The sequence below is a fragment of the Canis lupus genome, chromosome 25 (genome assembly GCF_003254725.2).
Source record: "Canis lupus dingo isolate Sandy chromosome 25, ASM325472v2, whole genome shotgun sequence".
In the NCBI taxonomy this organism is placed as follows: Eukaryota; Metazoa; Chordata; class Mammalia; order Carnivora; family Canidae; genus Canis; species Canis lupus.
This window is the reverse complement of record NC_064267.1, coordinates 34,947,637-34,967,100: the sequence shown is the minus strand read 5'-3', so window position 1 is coordinate 34,967,100 and position 19,464 is coordinate 34,947,637. Positions and strand designations below refer to the sequence as shown.

The 19,464-nt window shown below is 45.2% G+C and overlaps 1 protein-coding gene across 4 annotated transcripts in view; it reads left to right on the top strand.

The window, feature by feature from the left end:
- The first annotated feature begins 8,686 nt into the window (after positions 1-8,686).
- Positions 8,687-19,464, top strand: part of SLC39A14 (solute carrier family 39 member 14) — a 47,080-nt gene continuing 36,302 nt past the window's right edge. The window contains exons 1-2 of one of the 4 annotated variants that reach the window (XM_035717174.2): positions 8,724-8,845; positions 18,492-18,615. Coding sequence is in view for 1 of the 4 variants with exons in the window: in XM_025463140.3 (XP_025318925.1) it covers positions 9,683-9,731 (49 nt within the window). In the remaining 3 variants the exon portion in view is untranslated. Of the gene's footprint in view, positions 8,846-9,617; positions 9,732-18,491; positions 18,616-19,464 lie in introns of those variants that run through there. The other 3 variants (XM_025463143.3, XM_035717172.2, XM_025463140.3) reach the window with 3 other exon arrangements.

The window sequence follows — 19,464 nt, the reverse complement described above, 5'->3', positions numbered from 1 at the left end:
CCACACTTGGTGTGGAGCCTACAAAGTAAAATTTGGGGGGGGGGTTACCTGGGTGGCTCAGTGGTTGAGTATCTGCCTTTAGCTCAGGGCCTGATCCCGGGGTCCTGGGATTGAGTCCTGCATCAGGCCCCCCACAGGGAGCCTGCTTCTCCCTCTGCCTGTGTGTCTGCCTTTCTCTCTCTGTCTCTCGTGAATAAATAAATAAAATCTTTAAAAAAGAAAACCATTTTTATTTTTATTTTTTTTTAAAGATTTTATTTATTTATTCATGATAGCCACATAGAGAGAGACAGAGAGGCAGAGACACAGGCAGAGGGAGAAGCAGGCTCCATGCAGGGAGCCCGACGCGGGACTCGATCCCGGGTCTCCAGGATCGCACCCTGGGCCAAAGGCAGGCGCCAAACCGCTGTGCCACCCAGGGATCCCAGAAAAACATTTTTTTTTTAAACATTTTTAAACAAAAAAGGACACTATATAATCATAAAGAGAACAATCCATTGTGAAGATACAACAATTGTAAATATGTACCCAACATGGCAGCACCCAAATACATAAAGATCATGAGATCAAGCCCCATGTTGGGCTTGTGCTCATTGGGGGGGGGTCTGCTCAAGATTCTTTCCCTCTCCCTCTTGCCCCACTTGTGTGCTCGCTCGCTCTCTCTCAAATCTTTAAAGAAACCCCATAAATAAGTTTCCAAGATCTATAAAGAACTTATTAAACTCAACACCAAAGAAACAAACAATCCAATCATGAAATGGGCAAAAGACATGAACAGAAATCTCTCAGAGGAAGACATAGACATGGCCAACATGCACATGAGAAAATGCTCTGCATCACCTGCCATCAGGGAAATACAAATCAAAACCACAATGAGATACCACCTCACACCAGTGAGAATGGGGAAAATTAACAAGGCAGGAAACAACAAATGTTGGAGAGGATGCAGAGAAAAGGGAACCCTCTTACACTGTTGGTGGGAATGTGAACTGGTGCAGCCACTCTGGAAAACTGTGTGGAGGTTCCTCAAAGAGTTAAAAATAGACCTGCCCTACGACCCAGCAATTGCACTGCTGGGGATTTACCCCAAAGATACAGATGCAGTGAAACGCCGGGACACCTGCACCCCGATGTTTATAGCAGCAATGGCCACGATAGCCAAACTGTGGAAGGAGCCTCGGTGTCCAACGAAAGATGAATGGATAAAGAAGATGTGGTTTATGTATACAATGGAATATTACTCAGCTATTAGAAATGACAATACCCACCATTTGCTTCAACGTGGATGGAACTGGAGGGTATTATGCTGAGTGAAGTAAGCCAGTCGGAGAAGGACAAACATTATATGTTCTCATTCATTTGGGGAATATAAATAATAGTGAAAGGGAATATAAGGGAAGGGGGAAGAAATGTGTGGGAAATATCAGAAAGGGAGACAGAACGTAAAGACTGCTAACTCTGGGAAACGAACTAGGGGTGGTAGAAGGGGAGGAGGGCGGGGGGTGGGAGTGAATGGGTGACGGGCACTGGGGGTTATTCTGTATGTTAGTAAATTGAACACCAATAAAAAAAAAAAAAAAAAAAAGAAACCCCATAAATAGGTGGAAGTTAAATAACACTACTAAACAATGAAGTTTCGGGCAGCCCCGGTGGCGCAGCGGTTTAGCGCTGCCTGCAGCCTGGGGTGTGATCCTGGAGACCCAGGATAGAGTCCCACATCGGGCTCCTTGTATGGAACCTGCTTCTCCCTCTGCCTGTGTCTCTGCCTCTCTCTCTCTCATTCTGTGTCTCTCATGAATAAATAAATAAAATATTTAAAAAGAAACAAATTTCTTGGTCAACCAAGAAATTAAAGAGGAAATTAAAAAATGCTTGGAGAGACCAATGAAAACAACACAGTAATCCAAAATGTTTAGGATGCAGTGAAAGCTGTTCTAAGAGGGAAGATTATAGCAATGCAGGCCTATTCCAAGAAACCAGAAAAATTCAATGTAAGTTTACACATAAAGGGCTAGAAAAAGAAAAAAAAAAAACAACCCAAAATCAGTAGAAGGAAGAATAAAGATTAGAGCAGAAATGAAATAGAATGAAAAAAAGAACCCAAGATCTTTGAAAATATCAACAAAATTGATAAACCTTTAGCCAAACTAAGCAAAAACTAAACCTACTCTTACCATGTTCTCTGGCAATCACATTCCTTGGTATTTGCTCAAATATGTTGAAAATGTATGTTCACAAAAAAACCTGCATGCAAAGGTTTATAGCAGCTTTATTCAGACTTGCCCAAACTTGGAAGCAACCAAGATGTCCTTCAGTAGGTGAATGCATAAATAAAATACGGTACATCCAGATAATGGGAAATTATTCAGGAAAAAAAAAACAAACCTATCAAGCCACAAAAAGACATGGAGGAAACTTAAATGTTTATTACTAAGTGAAAAACGAGTCTGAAAAGGCTATATGATGTATGATTCCTACTACATGACATTCTGGAAAATGGGAAAACTATGGAGACGGTGAAAAGATAAGAGGTGGGGGGTGGTGTAGGGAGAGATGACAAGGTGGAGCACAGACGATTTTTAGGGCAAGGAAACTATTCTGAATAATACTATAATGGTGGGATACATGTCCTGTATTCTTCCAAACCTGTAGAATGTGAAATACTAAGCACCAACCCTGATGCAAACTGTGGACTTGGGGTGATTATGATGTGTCAGTGTGGGTTGCAGTTTTGACACATGTACCATTTCTGGTAGGGGATGTTGGTAGTGGGGGAAGCTATATGTAATGGGAAATCTCTATCTGCCACTCAGTTTCGCTGTGAACCTAAAATTGCTCTAAAAAAATATTTAAGTGAGTATATTAGGGAGACCTCTGGCAACATGGCAGACTGAACAAATGCTGACCAAAATAGGGGAAAAAAAATGTGTGTGAAGTAGCTAAATTTGGGGAAAATGGAACAAGGGAAGGGAGGGAAAGAAGAAGGAAAGAAAACATCAAGGTACAAGAAAGAGGGATCCCTGGGTGGCGCAGCGGTTTGGCGCCTGCCTTTGGCCCAGGGCACGATCCTGGAGACCCGGGATCGAATCCCACGTCGGGCTCCCGGTGCATGGAGCCTGCTTCTCCCTCTGCCTGTGTCTCTGCCTCTCTCTCTCTCTCTGTGACTATCATGAATAAATAAATAAAATCTTTAAAAAAAAAAAAAAAAAAAAAAAAAAAAGGTACAAGAAAGAAAGGGGAGCCAGAGTCATAATATTTGATGCCAACACAGCTCCCAGGATTATGGACAAAAGTGCATGGGCAGAGCAGGAGCAGTGAGGATTTTCATTCCACTTAAGGATAGAAGATGCCTATGAGGTGCCTCATTACAGGAGTGAAGTCTCTTGGATGAAGAGAGCTAGAGCCTGAAAGGGTCCCTGCCAATCATCCTGGGGCGGCAACATGGAACTGAGGGGTAAAAAGACAATCATGGGAAATCCAAAGCCTGGGCCACATGTAGGTATATGTAGTCTGAATTTATATTACTAGCATGTGGAAGGACCAGAAGCTACCATGAACATTACCATGAAGATTGGTTCGGACGGGAGAGGGCCCAGAGCCCTGCAGAAACAAATGCAGTAAATTGGATTGCAGCAGGTTAAAGCAGCTAAAATGAGCTCCTGCAAGTTAAAGGAGAAAGAACGAGTGGCATAATATGAAAGATACAAAGACAGGGTACCTGGGTGGCTCAGCAGTTGAGCATCTGCCTTCGGCTCAGGTCATGATCCTGGGGTTCTGGGATCGAGTTCTGCATCGGCCTCCCCACGGGGAGCGTGCTTCTCCATCTATGTCTCTACCTCTCTGTGTCTATCATGAATAAATAAATAAAATCTTTGAAAGAAAGATACAAAGACAGTTTTCCAGAATTAGAGGCAAATATCAGTCTTCTATCTGAAGAATCGGAGGATAAAGAAAAGCACATCCACTTCTAAGTATACTGTAGTAAAACTATAGAACCCCCAAAGACAGAATCTTAGCAAGTTAGAGGTGAAAGATTGCTTACAAAGAAAGGGTGTCAAACTAGCAGCTGATTTGTCATTCACCCACAAGTGCTTAATACGGAGGAATAGTAACTTAAAAATGCACCATTAGGGACGCCTGGGTGGCTTAACGGTTGAGCGTGTCTGCCTTCAGCTGGGCATGATCCTGGAGTCCCTGGATGGAGTCCCACATCAGGCATGTGGAGCCTGCTTCTCCCTCTGCCTGTGTCTCTGCCTCTCTTTTTCTGTGTATCTCATGAATAAATAAATAAATAAAAATTTAAAAAAATGCACCATCAACTTGGAATTCTGTTGCCAAGTACACATTTATTCCAAGGCAAGGGCAAAAATAGTGATATGTTTTAATAAAGATCAGAGCAGAAATTACTGAAAGAACAGAAAAACAAGAGTTGGTTATTTGAAAAGATTAACAAATGGGCAGATCTTCAGCTAGATTGGCCAAGGAAAAAAAGACTCAAATCACAAAACTCAGGAATGAAAGAAGGGATTATTGACCTGACAAATAAAAAGAATTATAAAGGGAATACTCTGAACAATTGGAGACATATCAATCCTCTCTATGCCAACAAACTAAGTATCTTAGATGAAATGGGTAAATTCCTATAGTTAATTTGCTACTTAATCAAAGTGTTATCTTTACCAGTTGTCTTTTTTGTTTGCCAAAACCATTTGATGATAACAGAAGTGACTGAGGCTAAAGGCATTCTCTTTCTTTCGGCTGACGGCAGAGTATGAGGTGCTAGTCCTCTGACATATTTTGGAGAAACCAGAGCCTTCACATTCCCTATGATCCTCTTAAATTCATTAAACCATGCCAAAACATGAAAAACTCATCTACCCCCTTGAAATCGTCTTAGAAACCTGTCTATGGGGATCCCTGGGTGGTGCAGCGGTTTGGCGCCTGCCTTTGGCCCAGGGCACGATCCTGGAGACCTGGGATCGAATCCCACGTCGGGCTCCCGGTGCATGGAGCCTGCTTCTCCCTCTGCCTGTGTCTCTGCCTCTCTCTCTCTCTCTCTCTCTCTGTGACTGTCATAAATAAATAAAAAATTAAAAGAAACCTGTCTATGGTTTCTCTCTTCAACAGGCCTGAGGGCTGGGGAGCAGAAAAAGGATCTTTGCCCCACCTGCTGATCAAGTTGCCTACCTTGTCAACACACACCACAGAGGGCGGGGTTTGATTTTCTGAGTCCCCAGTCCTACCCTATACACACTCAGGGCTGGGGTCTCATTTCTCTAACTTCTTTCCCAAGGCTGTTCAATCCACTTCAGCTATGCGTAATCAGTGTATCTTTTGACTGGTAGCTGTCGTACCTTGTCAGAAGGGAAACAGTCATGAAATACGTCAGGTTTTTGTGCTTAGTTCCCTTAAATATCATCCAACATCAAACTTAGTGAGCTGGCCTATTCATTCATCTAAAAAAATACTGAGAATCTATGATCTGCAAGATGTTATGTTAGGGGATGCAGGGATATACAGAAATCTTTAGTAATCAAGACAGTTTAAGGTCTAATGAGGTTAGAGATAAAAATGAAATAATTTTTAAGGGGAATATGCAAGTACCATGAACTATATAAAGTGTTTTTCTTATTTTTAAAAAAGTATTTATTTATTCATGATAGACACAGAGAGAGAGAGAGAGAGAGAGAGAGGCAGAGACACAGGTAGAGGGAGAAGCAGGCTCCATGCAGGGAGCCGGACGCGGGACTCAATCCCAGGACTCCAGCATCACGCCCTGGGCCGAAGGCAGGTGCTAAACCGCTGAGCCACCCAGGGGTCCCCCATATAAAGTCTTCTAATTCTATGGGTCATGACCAATAATAGGTCCTAAAATCATTTTAATGGGCTTGTTACCACTTTAAAAAAAAATTAAAGTAGGGATCCCTGGGTGGTGCAGTGGTTTGGCGCCTGCCTTCGGCCCAGGGCGTGATGCTGGAGTCCTGGGATTGAATCCCACGTCGGGCTCCCAGTGCATGGAGCCTGTTTCTCCCTCTGCCTATGTCTCTGCCTCTCTCTCTCTCTCTCTCTGTGACTATCATAAATAAAAATTAAAAAAAATTAAAGTAGAATATAAAATAGCAGTACATTGCATATACTAAGGAAATCTTGTAAAACTTGTTTGCTGTATTATTTATACTGGAGTTATTTATACTGGAGTGTAAAATATTTTTTAACGTAGGTTACAGTCAAAAAAATTTCAAAGGGTGGATCAAATGTGCTACAGAAGAATCAAAAAGCTTTCTGGAGGGAAGTAGCTTTGAAGAGTTAGAATTTTAACAGGTGGAAAATGGAGCTAATAGGAAAAGGGGCATGTCATACGGAAAGAAATATAGAATTGGGGGCCCGAGCATGGCACTAGTATAAAAAATGGAGTACTACTCAGCAACAAGGAGAGATTTCGGGTTCACCCTACAGAATTTTGTGTGGGGGTGGATATGGAGTTTTAAGAACCTTTTGATTTTAAGCTGTGTTAATGATTAATTGTATTCCCCTAATGGATTACTGATAGCTTATCAGCTTTGGTGGACTTTGGCAACTTTACCCTCCGTCTGGTTGCAAACAAGTGAAATGCTGCCGTAGGCCCTATGGTGGGGTGTCTTGTCTTGCCTGCCCTCCGGTCTCTCTGACAGGAGCCTTGTTCCCCTGTGTAGTAATGACACCTTGCCTAGAAAAGTCATGGGATTGTTTATGGACCTCAGGTTTAAGAAGAGATTAACACATTCCTGTAATGTGCATTTATGGGCTTAATACTTTTCAGTGCTGTGTTAGAAGCATGCTTGTTTTGTTTAATCTCTGTGTGAGTTTCTCATTTCTTTCCCAGTACTTTAAGGAAGGAGTGGTATAGACTGGACCATTTCTGATGGCCCATTGGAGATGGGATTGAGTCCCAATGGATGACATAATGTCTGAAAAATACTCCGAGTTTAACCAAGAAAGACAAATATAAAGGGTTATTACAAAGATGAAGGGGCTCTGAGGGAAATTCTGCAAGAGATACTATTACTTTGAAATCACTTGGAAAATGAGAGGAATATCACCCCACCCCTTACCCAACTGGAGCACTATAATTGCAGGATGAGGATAATTGAATTTTAGAAAAACTCAGGGCCCAGCTAGTCTCTTCAGGAGTGGCATAAACAATCTGGCCTGCTCTGGCTTTGTTTCAATTCTTTCTTTTCCCTCTCTACCCAGTACTTAGGAACAAGCTGCCAGTGTGCCCCGGAGTCTTCCTGCTGTGTGCTCCAGGGATTGTCTGCTTTCCTCTTATCATTAGCACTGCCAGCATGAGGGTTCTCTCCAGAACTTTCAGAGTGGGATATAGTCCCCCTTCCCTGGGCAAATTCACAGAGACACTAAGTGCCAGGGAGGCATTAGTCATTGAGGTAAAACTGGGACATGGGTAGAAACCGGCTCCAGTTCTGCTTCAAGACCTTTCCTTTCGGTCCCCAACACCCAGGTGGCAGCTGGTATAGCTGTAGAGGAAATAATCATGATGTCCAGCAGAATAGAACAATGGGAGTTTAATGGGTGGCTTATTTTCTCAAGAAATTTGCATTTCCGAGGCCTGATATCCATCTCAATAGGAGTATCCCACACCGGAAGAGACTCCTAGGAGAAGCCTCACCCCAAAATTAACATTTCTCCCACTTTGGGATTAAGAAATGTAGCTCCCTTAGTGAGCCTGATTATTTGGGGACGTTTAATTTGAAAGTAATACATGGTTTATTTGGAACTTGAACAGGACATTTTTGTTTTATTTTTTTTAAGATTTTATTTATTCATGAGAGACACACAGAGAGAGAGGCAGAGACACAGGCAGAGGGAGAAGTAGACTCCCTTCGGGGAGCCCGATAGGGGACTCGATGCCGGATCCCCGAGATCACGCTCCCTCCCTGAGCGGAAGGCCTACGCTCAACCGCTGGGCACCCAGGCGTCCCTGTTGTTCTTTGTTCTTCTGGCTGGTTGGAATACGCAGAACAAACATCCTATACGGGTGCATCCCTTCCTGGACTCTATTTCAGGGACGCCCGGGTGGCTCAGTGGTTGAGCGCCTGCCTTTGGCTCAGGTCGTGATCCCGGCGTCCTGGGTTCGAGTCCCACATTGGGGTCTCCATAGGAAGTCTGCCTCTCTGTGTCTCTCATGAATAAATAAATAAAATCTTAAAAAAAAAAAAAAAACAAAACCCAAACAAAATAGACTACATTTCAGATTTGAGTTTGGGGGGTGGGGTGTGTGTGAGAAGTTTTTTCCATTAATCAAAAGTGTTAAAGTACATACGCACGTATAGGGTGAGTAGCAGTCTTAACTGCTGAGCGACGGAGGCCAGGTTGTAAGAGCTTCCCACGCTGAGAGGGAAAGGTCTTAATGGGAGTTTCCAAAGGAAGGAGGAGTCTGGGGCCCGAGTGAATGAAGAATGGAATCATGTCGGGCTGGAGGACGAGGCAGGTCCGGCCGGGATCCCAGGGAGCCGGGCTCCAGCGGGCGGCCAGCTGGCGGGGGCCCCACGTGGCAGGCCCCGGGGAGCGCAGGGTGCGGTGAGCGGGGGGCGGGGCCGGCGGGGCGGGGGCGGGGCGGGGGCGGGGCCGGGGCGGGGCGGGGGCGGGCCCTGCCGCTGACGCGCAGGCTATATAGCGGGGCATGCGCGGCGTGGCGGGGACGGCGGCAGGAGGGGGGCAGCGGCGCGCGGGGTCCCTCCGCTCACGCACCGACTGAGCTGCCGCCGTTGCTGCCGCCGCCGCGGGCCGCCCGAGGGCCTGGCTTGTGAGGTCGGCGGGGCCCAGGCGGCGTCCGCCGGAGCTTCAGGTGAGGGCGTGCGCGCGTGCGCGCGGGGCCGCGCAGGGCTCCGGAGTGGGGCATCGCGCCTCCAGGTCTCGGGGTCACCGGGTGGGGGCGGAGGCGCGCGCCCGGCGGCGCCGCGGACCGGGAGCCCCGCTCCGGATTCCGAAGCCTCGGGCTAGAGCGGGGAGGCGCCCCGGAGGACCCGCGCCTGGGCCGGACGCTGGATGGAGGGGACACCTGGCCGCGCTGCCGCGGCGGGGGTTACTTGGTGGCGGGGAAGGGGCTCGCAGCTGCTTTCCCTTCGGCTGGAGAGCGAGGGATGTGGGGGCCGGAGAGGGTTGTCCGCAACGTCTATAGCCGCCCCGAAAGGCCGAAAGGCTTCCTGGAGCCCGTGGGTAGCAGCTCAGGAAAGGCAGAGAGTAGATGGGCCAATCTGGTGGGCGGCTCCGATGGGACCCTGGTGTCCGGACTGGGCTTTCCGCGAAACGCGTCGCCCCAGCCCACCGCACCCGCCAGCCCACCAGCCCGCCGAAGACCGATGACCCCTGTCTTCCGGCTGCCTGGTAACTGGAGCTGGAGAGCGGCAGAGGAGGGATGGTGCTAAACCCTGACCTGGCTTACCCCGTGGGCATGGCTTTTTTAGCTATTTTTGGTCCTACCGACCGAGTTGGGCGATGTGGCTGAGGCTGCCCTCTCTTGGTGGGTTAGGGCAATGGGACAAAAGAGCCATCCAAGCAGCTTCACCATGTGATTCTGAGATTCAGTTAAAGCCAACAAAATTTTCTCAGCTCGGGGTTGCGGCTTCCGTAGCGAAGACCTCGTGTCTGCCAGCGCCTGGGTGTCCAGTAGGACCGTGTGGGCATGACTGCAGGAGGGCAGAGGGCTCCCCGGGGCCATAGGAGCGGCGAGGGTAGGAGCAGCTTTGAACCTGACTTTTCTTCCTGGAGGCACCCTGGATTTGGTTTTGTCTTTAGAATCGCTCTTCCCTGGGAGTCACAGGCACGTGGATAGGCTGCTGGGAGGTGGTGGTGGTACAGTGTGCTGGGGACCCGCCTGGTTACCCTGGTCTCTGTCCCAGCTCTGCTCCTAACCTGCCCTGTGACCTTGGGAAGGGGGTTAGTGCTAAGGTCAGAATAGATCTATCTGCAGCATCTGTGATTAACCCTTAACTCTTAAAACAAGAGCCACAGAAACTGAGAGGAACTTGGTGGTGAAGCGAGGGAAAGAATGTCCAGAATTGTGACTTAAAAGCTGTGATAAAAACGACATATCCCATTTCTTGTTGGTGGTCCAGAGGTGGGCTTTTCATAAATTGTGTGGTAGCCAGGAGATAGATAAGTGCTATTCTTTCTGCCTCTGGTTTGCAGGTATGACTAAAGGGCACCAAACAGAATTACTGGCCTTGTCATTTAGGCAAGAAGAGTAAATAAAAACTGTAGGCTCTGTGACTCTCCAGTAAGTCCGTACGGAGGGCCTGGTTTGTGTTCAGCTCTGCAGGGCCACTGCTGGGTGCAAAGAGGGGATGGATGAGGCCTGGCTTCTGCAGACTCTTGATGAGGAGAGAGAACATCCAGACAAGAAGAATAAGGTAGCAACACAAGAGAGGCCATGCTGTTGTGTTCAGTAAGTTCAGAGAAGACAGCACTCTATTAGCGGTGGTGTAAGGTGGTGGGAGAGTCTGGGCTTTTGAGCCAGATCAATCTGTTCAAATCCTGACCCCATTACTCAACAGCAGGGCGGTTTTCTAACCTCTGTAGGCCTGTTCTCCCTACAGTGAAGCACGCTGTGATTGTTCTTGGAACATCGTAGAGGTCTCATCATCATCTCTGTGGGATGGAGTGTATTATTTAGGGGTCTAAAGCTGATAGGTAGGTTGGGTTGTAGGAGTGGTATGAGTGCAGACTTGGGGTTGATTCATCTCCTCCTTAGGAACATGGTTGCAATTTCCATGCCTTTTCTAGGTAGGTGGCATTTCTGTGCCCTGCCAGGGATTGTCCCACAGAATCACCGAGCAAAGGGAAAAGAGGGTTGTTGTTTTTTTCCCCTAACCTTTAGTTTTGGGAGCTATTCTGTTTTCTTCAGGTAATCGAAGTGTACTCCTTTTCTGAGCCGATAATAGGCCAGAAAGACTAACATTGTGGGTTGGAGGCCTGTGGGTATAGATCAGTCACTGGACTGGTTCTGTTTTCAGTCCCTTCCCACAGTTTTCCTTACCTCCTCCTACCCCACTCTATTCCAGGAGGAACCTGAATGCATGTCCAATAATCACAGGATCTTGGGATCTGAGGAGTGGTTCTGTGAATAGATGGTATATGTCTGAGAATTGGAAACTCCTTCTCCCCACCATGCTACAATAATTCAGCCTGTTTGCATGAAGAAAATAATGCTTAGGCATTTTGCAGAACTACAACTAAAGAAACTAGATCTGTAGAGGTTAATTGGTATTCCCAAGTCACATTGCTTGCTAGTGACCAAGGGACTTAATGGAGAAGACTGAAGAAAGCTTCTGTTTTTATTCCTAAGTGTGAAGATAAAATTGCTAATTCTAGTCTTTTCCTTGAAAAGGTGAAGAGGAAGGAGCTAGTTATCCCCTGTATTTATTTAGGGGAAAGGAAGTTGCTTTGCTTGTGTGGAAGTTTCCTCTGGAGAAGTCTTCTACTTCTCTTTCCAGAATGCCTTGAGACATGTGAGGGTAGGGAGTGGATGCGGAAGGGTCATGCTGCTGGGGCCCCAGCCAGGACTCACTAGATGTCTACAGTGGGACTTTTCTGACCTCGAGACTGGCGGGTTGGCAAAATGCCAGCAGATAAAGCAGTCCAGAGTCTGCTGCCAGCCAGGGGCCTCATGCCCTCCCAGGGAACCAGTAGGACAACCTCACCACAAAGTCTCTGAGACCCAACTGCCTTGTCCCCACCCTTACTGTGGTCATTGAGCCTCCCCGAGGCAGAACTCTTGTGGGCCCTCTGAGACCCACCACCCTAAAGCAAGAGGAAAAGTGCCCACAGAATCAGCCTGGAGAGAGCCTGGCATGCTCAGTTGTGGGAAACAATAAATATTCCCTGCCTTGAGAACTCAAGATCTGGCTGTGTTCTCAGGCCTCCTAACCAGCATCTGGCCCTGGAGAGTGTTGGGGTTTGGTGGAATGAGAAGGTGGCAGTCCTAAATTTGTGCCTAGGGGCTCATAGGCAAGGCACTCAGTAAATTAAAAAGTCAGCTTAAAGTAGGGAGTTTTAAACAATCCATATTTTAAGCAATTTGTTTAATTTTAAAAACCTACGCATGTATTTTTTTTATTCACTACAGTGATTTAGGGCTGAGGCCTTTTCTTTGGGTTTCTGGGTACCCTAATTAAACTTGCAAATTGTCTATAAAAATCATACCTATACATAACCACCTGCAATTTTCACATTTCCTTTTTTTTTTTTTAAGATTTTATTTATTCATGAGAGACAGAGAGAGAGAGAGAGAGGCAGAGAAGCAGGCTCCATGCAGGGAGCCTGACATGGGACTCGATCCTGGGACTCCAGGATCATGCCCTGGGCCAAAGGCAGGCGCCAAACCACTGAGCCACCCAGGGATCCCCTTCACATTTCCTTTTATTTTATTTTTAAATATTTTATTTTAAAGAGAGTGAACACCTGCCTGCACAAGCAGGATTGGGGGGTGGGGGGTGGGAGTAGGCAGAGGGAGAGGGAGAAGCGGGCTCCCTGCTGAGCAGGGAGCCACACACAGGGCTCAATCCCAGGACGCTGGGATCATGACTTGAGCTGAAGGTGGAGGCTTAACCAACTGAGCCACCCAGTGCCCCCACATTTTCTTTTCTTTTATTAATTTTTTTTTCACTAGGCTCTGTTCACATAGTTCAAGAATCAAAAGGTTAAAAAACAATATACACACTCACACCTGGTGAAACATCAGTGAAACATCTTACCCTTGCCCCCTTTTTTTACAGATGGTTCAAGTTAGCACTTTAGACATGACATGTTGTTTACCCTTTGCTGTTTTTACCTCCTAACTGTATTGGATCTTTCCATATGGGCACAGAGAACACTTGGGTCATTCTTTTATTGTGGTCACATATTCAGGATATGGAAGTACAGTGATATTTTAACCAATGTACGTAAGTCATCTCTCCCTGTCTCTGAACTTGGGTTATTTCCATTATTTTGTCTGTTTTGTTATTACATACAATGCTGCAATGAATAACTTTGTACAAATGGTATTTCCTACGTGTGTAATTATGACTCTAGAAGAAATTCTCAGAAGTGGGATTGCTGGGTAAATGGACACAGACATCTGTTCATTAGTTTTTCTTTTTCTTTTTTTTTTTAATATTTATTTATTAATGAGAGACATAATTTTTTTTTTAATTTTTATTTATTTATGATAGTCACAGAGAGACAGAGAGAGAGAGGCAGAGACATAGGCAGAGGGAGAAGCAGGCTCCATGCACCGGGAGCCTGATGTGGGATTCGATCCCGGGTCTCCAGGATCGCGCCCTGGGCCAAAGGCAGGCGCCAAACCGCTGCGCCACCCAGGGATCCCTATTAATGAGAGACATAAAGAGGCAGAGAACATAGGCAGAGGAAGAAGCAGGCTCCCTGTGGGGAGATGTGGGACTCAATCCCAGGACTCTGGGATCATGACGTGAGCCAAAGGCAGATACGCTCAACCATTGAGCCACTCAGGTGCCCCCCAAATTTTATTTATTTTTTGAAGGTTTTATTTATTTATATGAGAGTACACGCACACAAGAGTCAGGAGAGGGCCAGAGGGACAAGCAGACTCTGCTGAGTGCAGAGTCTGAGACCAGGGCCTACATCCCAGGACCCTGAGATCATGACCTGAGCCAAAGTTACGTGCTTAACCGACTGAGCCACGTAAGTGTGCCCATTTTTCCCCTCCTTTGTTACATGCCTTTCTAGATGAGCAGTTCTCAGACTTTTTGATCCGAAGATTCTTTAATAATGTCTTTTATGTTCCAAATCTCTTGATATTCGCTGTGTTAAGAATTAAAATCGATTTGAGGCACCTGGGTGGCTCAGTCAGTTAAGCATCCAACTCTTGATTTCAGGTCTGGTCCTGATGTTAGGGTTGTGAGATTGAGCCCCATGTTGTGTTCTGAGCTGGGTGTGGAGACTGCTTGGGATTCTCTCTCTCCCTCTCCCCCCACCAAAAAATTTAAGCAGATTTAAATATAATAAATAAAAACATTATAAGTAAACATAAAAAACGTATTTTAATAAAAATATCTTTTCCGGGGCGCCTGGGTGGCTCAGTTGGTTAAGCACCTGCCTTCAGCTCAAGTCATTGATCACAGGGTCCTGGGATCGATCCCTGTGTCAGGCTCCCTGCTTCTCCCTGTCCTCTGCCATACCCCCTGCTTGTGATGTCAAATAATTTTTTAAAATACCTGTTTTCCTAGATTAAAAAAAGCGGAGAACAGAATGGCGTTTGCTTTTACATTTTTGCTGATCTACAGGATTTCAAAATAGTCATTTATTAGATGATAGCAGAAATTGTAATAGCTATAGTGTAAGTTTGCTGGTAAAGACTCAGTTGAAGTCATGAGAACAAACTAAGTTAATCCCTGAAAACACACATATTTATACTCTAAACTTCTACCTTAGAATTCTTCACAAAACTTAAGGCTACTGTATTCACCATACTTCATGTAGCCTCTAAAAAGGACAGTGAAGAGACTTTTTAAAATGTTATTATAATGAAGATAGTTTTTATCTGCTAGACCTCCTGAATGGGTCTCAGTGACCCCAGTTATCCTCTAAGACCGGAATTGCAGAATTGCTGTGCTAGAGCGTTTAATTTTCATAGAAACTAAACTTTTTCTTTCTGCACTGACATTTCAGTTACTACTTAATAAAATCATAACCACAAAAACAAAACTAGCATAAAGATGTTTGGGCATAGGCTCAGCAGACTTGGTAAATGTGACCTCTGCTGGTGACAGCAGAGGGGCCATTTGCTGGAGGACGTACTGGGGCAGAGGTGGGGGGTGGGGCAAGCCCCTGGAGCTCAGCTGAGAGCTTCCACCCAGTGAAGATAGGCAAACTCTGTCTCAGGTCTAAAGATGCTTGCAGAGTCCATGCAGAGATGCACTGAGTACACATGGAATGTTATGTGCTGTCTTGTGGGTTGTTAAGCTACAGTTGAATGAAGCAGGTGAGATACTTCCACTGAAAGAAGGTGAAGGGATTAGGGTAGGAGTAAGCTGGGAGGGCTTTCTGGAGGTGGAATTAAACCAAATTTTGAAAGCTATGAAGAAAGGAAACTGAGGAGTCCTGGCAAGGAGGGTTGTGTGAATAATGGCACAAAGAACATACTGTCCTGGAGTAGGGGTGCTCAGCATAGACCAGAGGTTGATAGCTGGAGAAGAAAGAGCAGGTGACAGGCATCACTGAAAATTTAGGTTGGATCCAGGGGTTTTGAAGGGCTCTGGAGTCTAAGGTACTGAAACTCACTCTGAGAACCCTTAGCTGTTTCCATGTCAAGCACTTAACTGCCCTCTTTCAGCAGCTGTCTCGGGGTCCAGCCTGCTCTTATCCAGAACAACTCTGTGGCTCCAAATCTAGATCCTCTGCACCAGTCCACTTAAACTGCCACCTCCTGCCTCCTCTTAGCCCTCAGAGGCAGGGAACACTTTTCTATCCCATCTCAACACTGCCCTGTCTACCTTAAAAAGCTTTTTTTTTTTTTTTTTTAATTTTTATTTATTTATGATAGTCACAGAGAGACAGAGAGAGAGAGGCAGAGACATAGGCAGAGGGAGAAGCAGGCTCCATGCACCGGGAGCCTGATGTGGGATTCGATCCCGGGTCTCCAGGATCGCGCCCTGGGCCAAAGGCAGGCGCTAAACCGCTGCACCACCCAGGGATCCCTAAAAAGCCTTTTCCAGAAACTTTGTGGTTAATCATATTCCACAGCATCTCCAAGCGGCGGTTGTGTATGTTTGAAATTTTTATTTTTTTTCTGATTATCAAAAGTAAGGCATACTTATTGTAAAGAAGAAAGTAAAGAAGTATTGGAGAAAAAGACTGTAATCCTGTGACCCCGAGGCAACCTCTGTTCACAAATTGCATATTTCTTTGTCATTGTTTTTCATGATACAGTTGGGTACCCATCCCCTGCCCCCTTACCTTGGCATCAGATTTTCTCCTTAAGGATTTAGTCTGCTTTCTGGCTCTCTAATAACTTAGGCAACTATTTCCTTTTAAACTTTTAATTTTGAACTAATTTTAGACTTAAGGAAAAGCTGCAGAAAATATAGCACAGCAGAGTTCCTTCATATCCTTCACCCTGTACTGTGTAGTACAATTCTCAAGAACAGGAAGTCAACATTGGCAAATATTATTTACTAAGCTATAGGCCTTCTTTAAATTTTACCAGTATTTTCGCTACGGCCATTTTCCTATTCCTATTATCCCACGTTACATTTAGTAGTTATTTCTCTTTGGTCTCCTCTAGTTTGTAAGAGTTCCCCTGTCTTTCCTTCTTAGAATGGAGTCAGACATTTTGGGTAAGAATATCACAGAAATGATGCTGCATCCTTTTCAGAGCATCCTATCAAGGCATTCATGACGCCAAGATGTCTGATTACTGGTGAGGTTTTCCTGGATCACTTGGTTAAATTGGTGTCTATTAGAATTCCACACTGAAAAAAAGACTCTTTCTCCCATGGCGAATCCTTTTATGCCTCAAATCCCTTTTACCAGGAGGATCCTGTCTCTTTCAAGGGCTCACCTGATTAGTTGTGGTCACATAAGGTAATTTCTCTATCTTAAGGTCAACAAATTTGGTCAGCTAACACCAGCAAAATCCCTTTTTGCCAGAGTTTGTAACATTATGACAGGCGTGATGTCTCATATTGACAGGTCCTGCCTCCACACAAGGGCGAGGGTCACTGGGGTCATCTTAAGATCCCGCCAGCCATAGCAAGAGAACCCCAGATCAAAATAATCAGACCTTAATTCCAGCACCAAAGCATGAGTTTGCCATTTCTGCTCTAGCAAATGATCACAAACTGGGTAGCTTGAAACAACAGAAATGTATCCTCTCACAGTTTTGGAGGCCCGAAGTTTGAAATCAAGGTGTCAGCAGTACCACACTCCCTCAAGGCTCTAGGGGAGAATTCGACCTTGAGGCCAGCTTCTGTTCTTGGCTCACTCACTCCAATCTCTTCCTCCATCATCAGATATCTTTCTCTGTGTGCCTCTGTCCAAATTCACTTCTACTTTATCTCGTAAAGATGCCAGTCATTAGATTAGGGGCCCACCCTAAATACTGGATGGTTTCATCCTAAGATCCTTAACTAATTATATCTGCAAAGATCCTATCCAAATAAAGTCAGATTCTGAAGTTTTGGGTAGACATGGATTGGGGGTGTGGTATTTTTCAAACCACTACACTTAGGATGGAGGAGGGAATGTCTTTTGTGGACTGTCATTCAAAAGAAAAAAGAGGGCTGCAAAAGAAAAAAGAGGCTTCTTTTTAGACCTAAGTCAGAAAGCAGGCCTTGCTATTGAGGCAAGGGCCCAACCTTAACTTGCCTGCTCCCCTCATGTTGACACAGATCTGAGAAGCAAATATAAACTAGAAAGCTGGCCTCTGAGGTCCTTCATGCTTGGGATCCATACATCTTGCAGTACCAACAGCTTGCCTGTGCATGGAGCTCTCACTGAGCACTAGTTTCCATATAGGATAGGCAGGGCAGAGATGGTGGGACTCATTTGGTAGGGGGAGGCAGGATCTGACTTCAGAGAGTTTAGATATATCACAATGTTATAATTTAGTCACGTCCTGTCCAGCGGTTCTGAAATGTCAGACCAGTGCTCCAGCCCAGTTTCAGGTTGATCTCTTAGAACTTGATGTACAGATACCTGGATCTCACCCAAGATGCTCTGATCCAGGAGAACTGAGGTGAGGCCCTGCTCACTGGGGTGGCCAGGTTAGAAACCAACCAAGCACAAATGTAAACCATCCCAGGGCAGATGAGGACTGCCGCCTACCTCCAATTCTTAAGATCTTTAGAAAGGAGAGGGAAAAGCCTTCCCATTTGGTCATCATTAAGCCTGTCCCATTTCCTAACTGGAATCTAAAATTAACTTTCTTCTTAAAAGTAATACATGTTCATTGCGGAAAATGCAGATGAATAAGAAGATAACAACCATTAAACCCATCATCAAGAGATAACAATTAGACATTTATAGTCATTTTCTGTGAATGTATACAGCTTAAGGAAAGATGGTCTGCTGTGCCTACAGTTTGATAGGTTCTTTGTTTCCATTTACCCTATCATGAACATCTTTCCATGTTAATCTTTCCCCAAATAACTAAGATGTATCAAACAGTTACTGTGTGTTGGGCACTGTATTTATATTCAGTATCTCATTTACTTTTCTTCCCTGTTCTTCAGGAGGGACCATTAGTAAATAGGCTTTGTTTTTCTATATAAGGAAAATAAGTCTTTTTGACTCAGGCCTTGAAGCTAGTGAAAGCAGATTTAGAATTCACACTGAAGTCTGTCTCACCTAAAGCCGAAGCTTCTAATCTCTGTGCTCAAACTATACAAATTTTGTTATATGGATTTCCTTGTTCTAGCAGTCCCCTTCTCTTGTGCATCCATTTATTTTTAAGATTTTTATTTATTTGACAGGGAGAAGGAGAGAAAGAGAAGCAGGCTCCCTGCTGAGCAGGAAGCCTGACTCAGGGCTCAAACCCAGGACCCTGGGACCATGACCTGAGCTGAAGGCAGATGTTTAATTGACTGAGCCACCCAGGTACCCTATTTTAAGGTGGTTTTTTTTTTTTTTTTTTTTAAGATTTTTGTAGGTGTTAGAGAGAGCATATGCACATGCGAGCATGAGTTGGGGGAGGGACAGGAAAGGGACCAAAAGAATCTTGAGCAGACTCTGCGCCAAACACAGAGCCTGACATGGGAGTCAATCCCATGACCCTGAAATTATGACCTGAACTGAAACCAAGAGTCAGGTGCTCAACTGACTGAGCCACCCAGGTGCCCCTAAGATTTTATTTTTATGCAATCTTTACGCCCACTGTGGAGCTCAGACTTAAAACCTTGAGATCAAAGTTGCATGCTCTTCTGACTGAGCCCATCAGGCACCCCTATTGTGCATTTAGATGACTGGCAACTTTATACCATTACAAGTACTGCAAGAATGCATGCTCTGTGAGGGTAACATTTTTGTTTTGTTTATTGCTGTATTCCCTATGCCCAGAACAGTTGGCACTCAATAGTTAGATGTCGAATGTATGTACACTTCTGTAAAGTCCTTAAAGCTGAATACCCTCTTGCAACATGATTTCCATAGGATGAATTCCCAACGGGGAAGTATTGGGACTTGACAAGAGAACTTAAAAAGTTTTTTTCTGAAAGAATAAATGTGTAAAAATAGCCAAACAATTTAAAGAAAGTGGGGCGGCTGGGTGGCTCAGTCGGTTAAGCATCTGCCTTTGGCTCATCTCATGATCCCAAGGTCTTGGGATCAAGCCCTGGATCAGGCTCCCTGCTCAGGATAGGGGAGTCTGCTTGTAGGCTCTCTCTCTGTGTCTGTGCCAAATAAATAAATAAAATTAAAAAAAAAATAAAGAAGGAAGTAGTGAAGTTA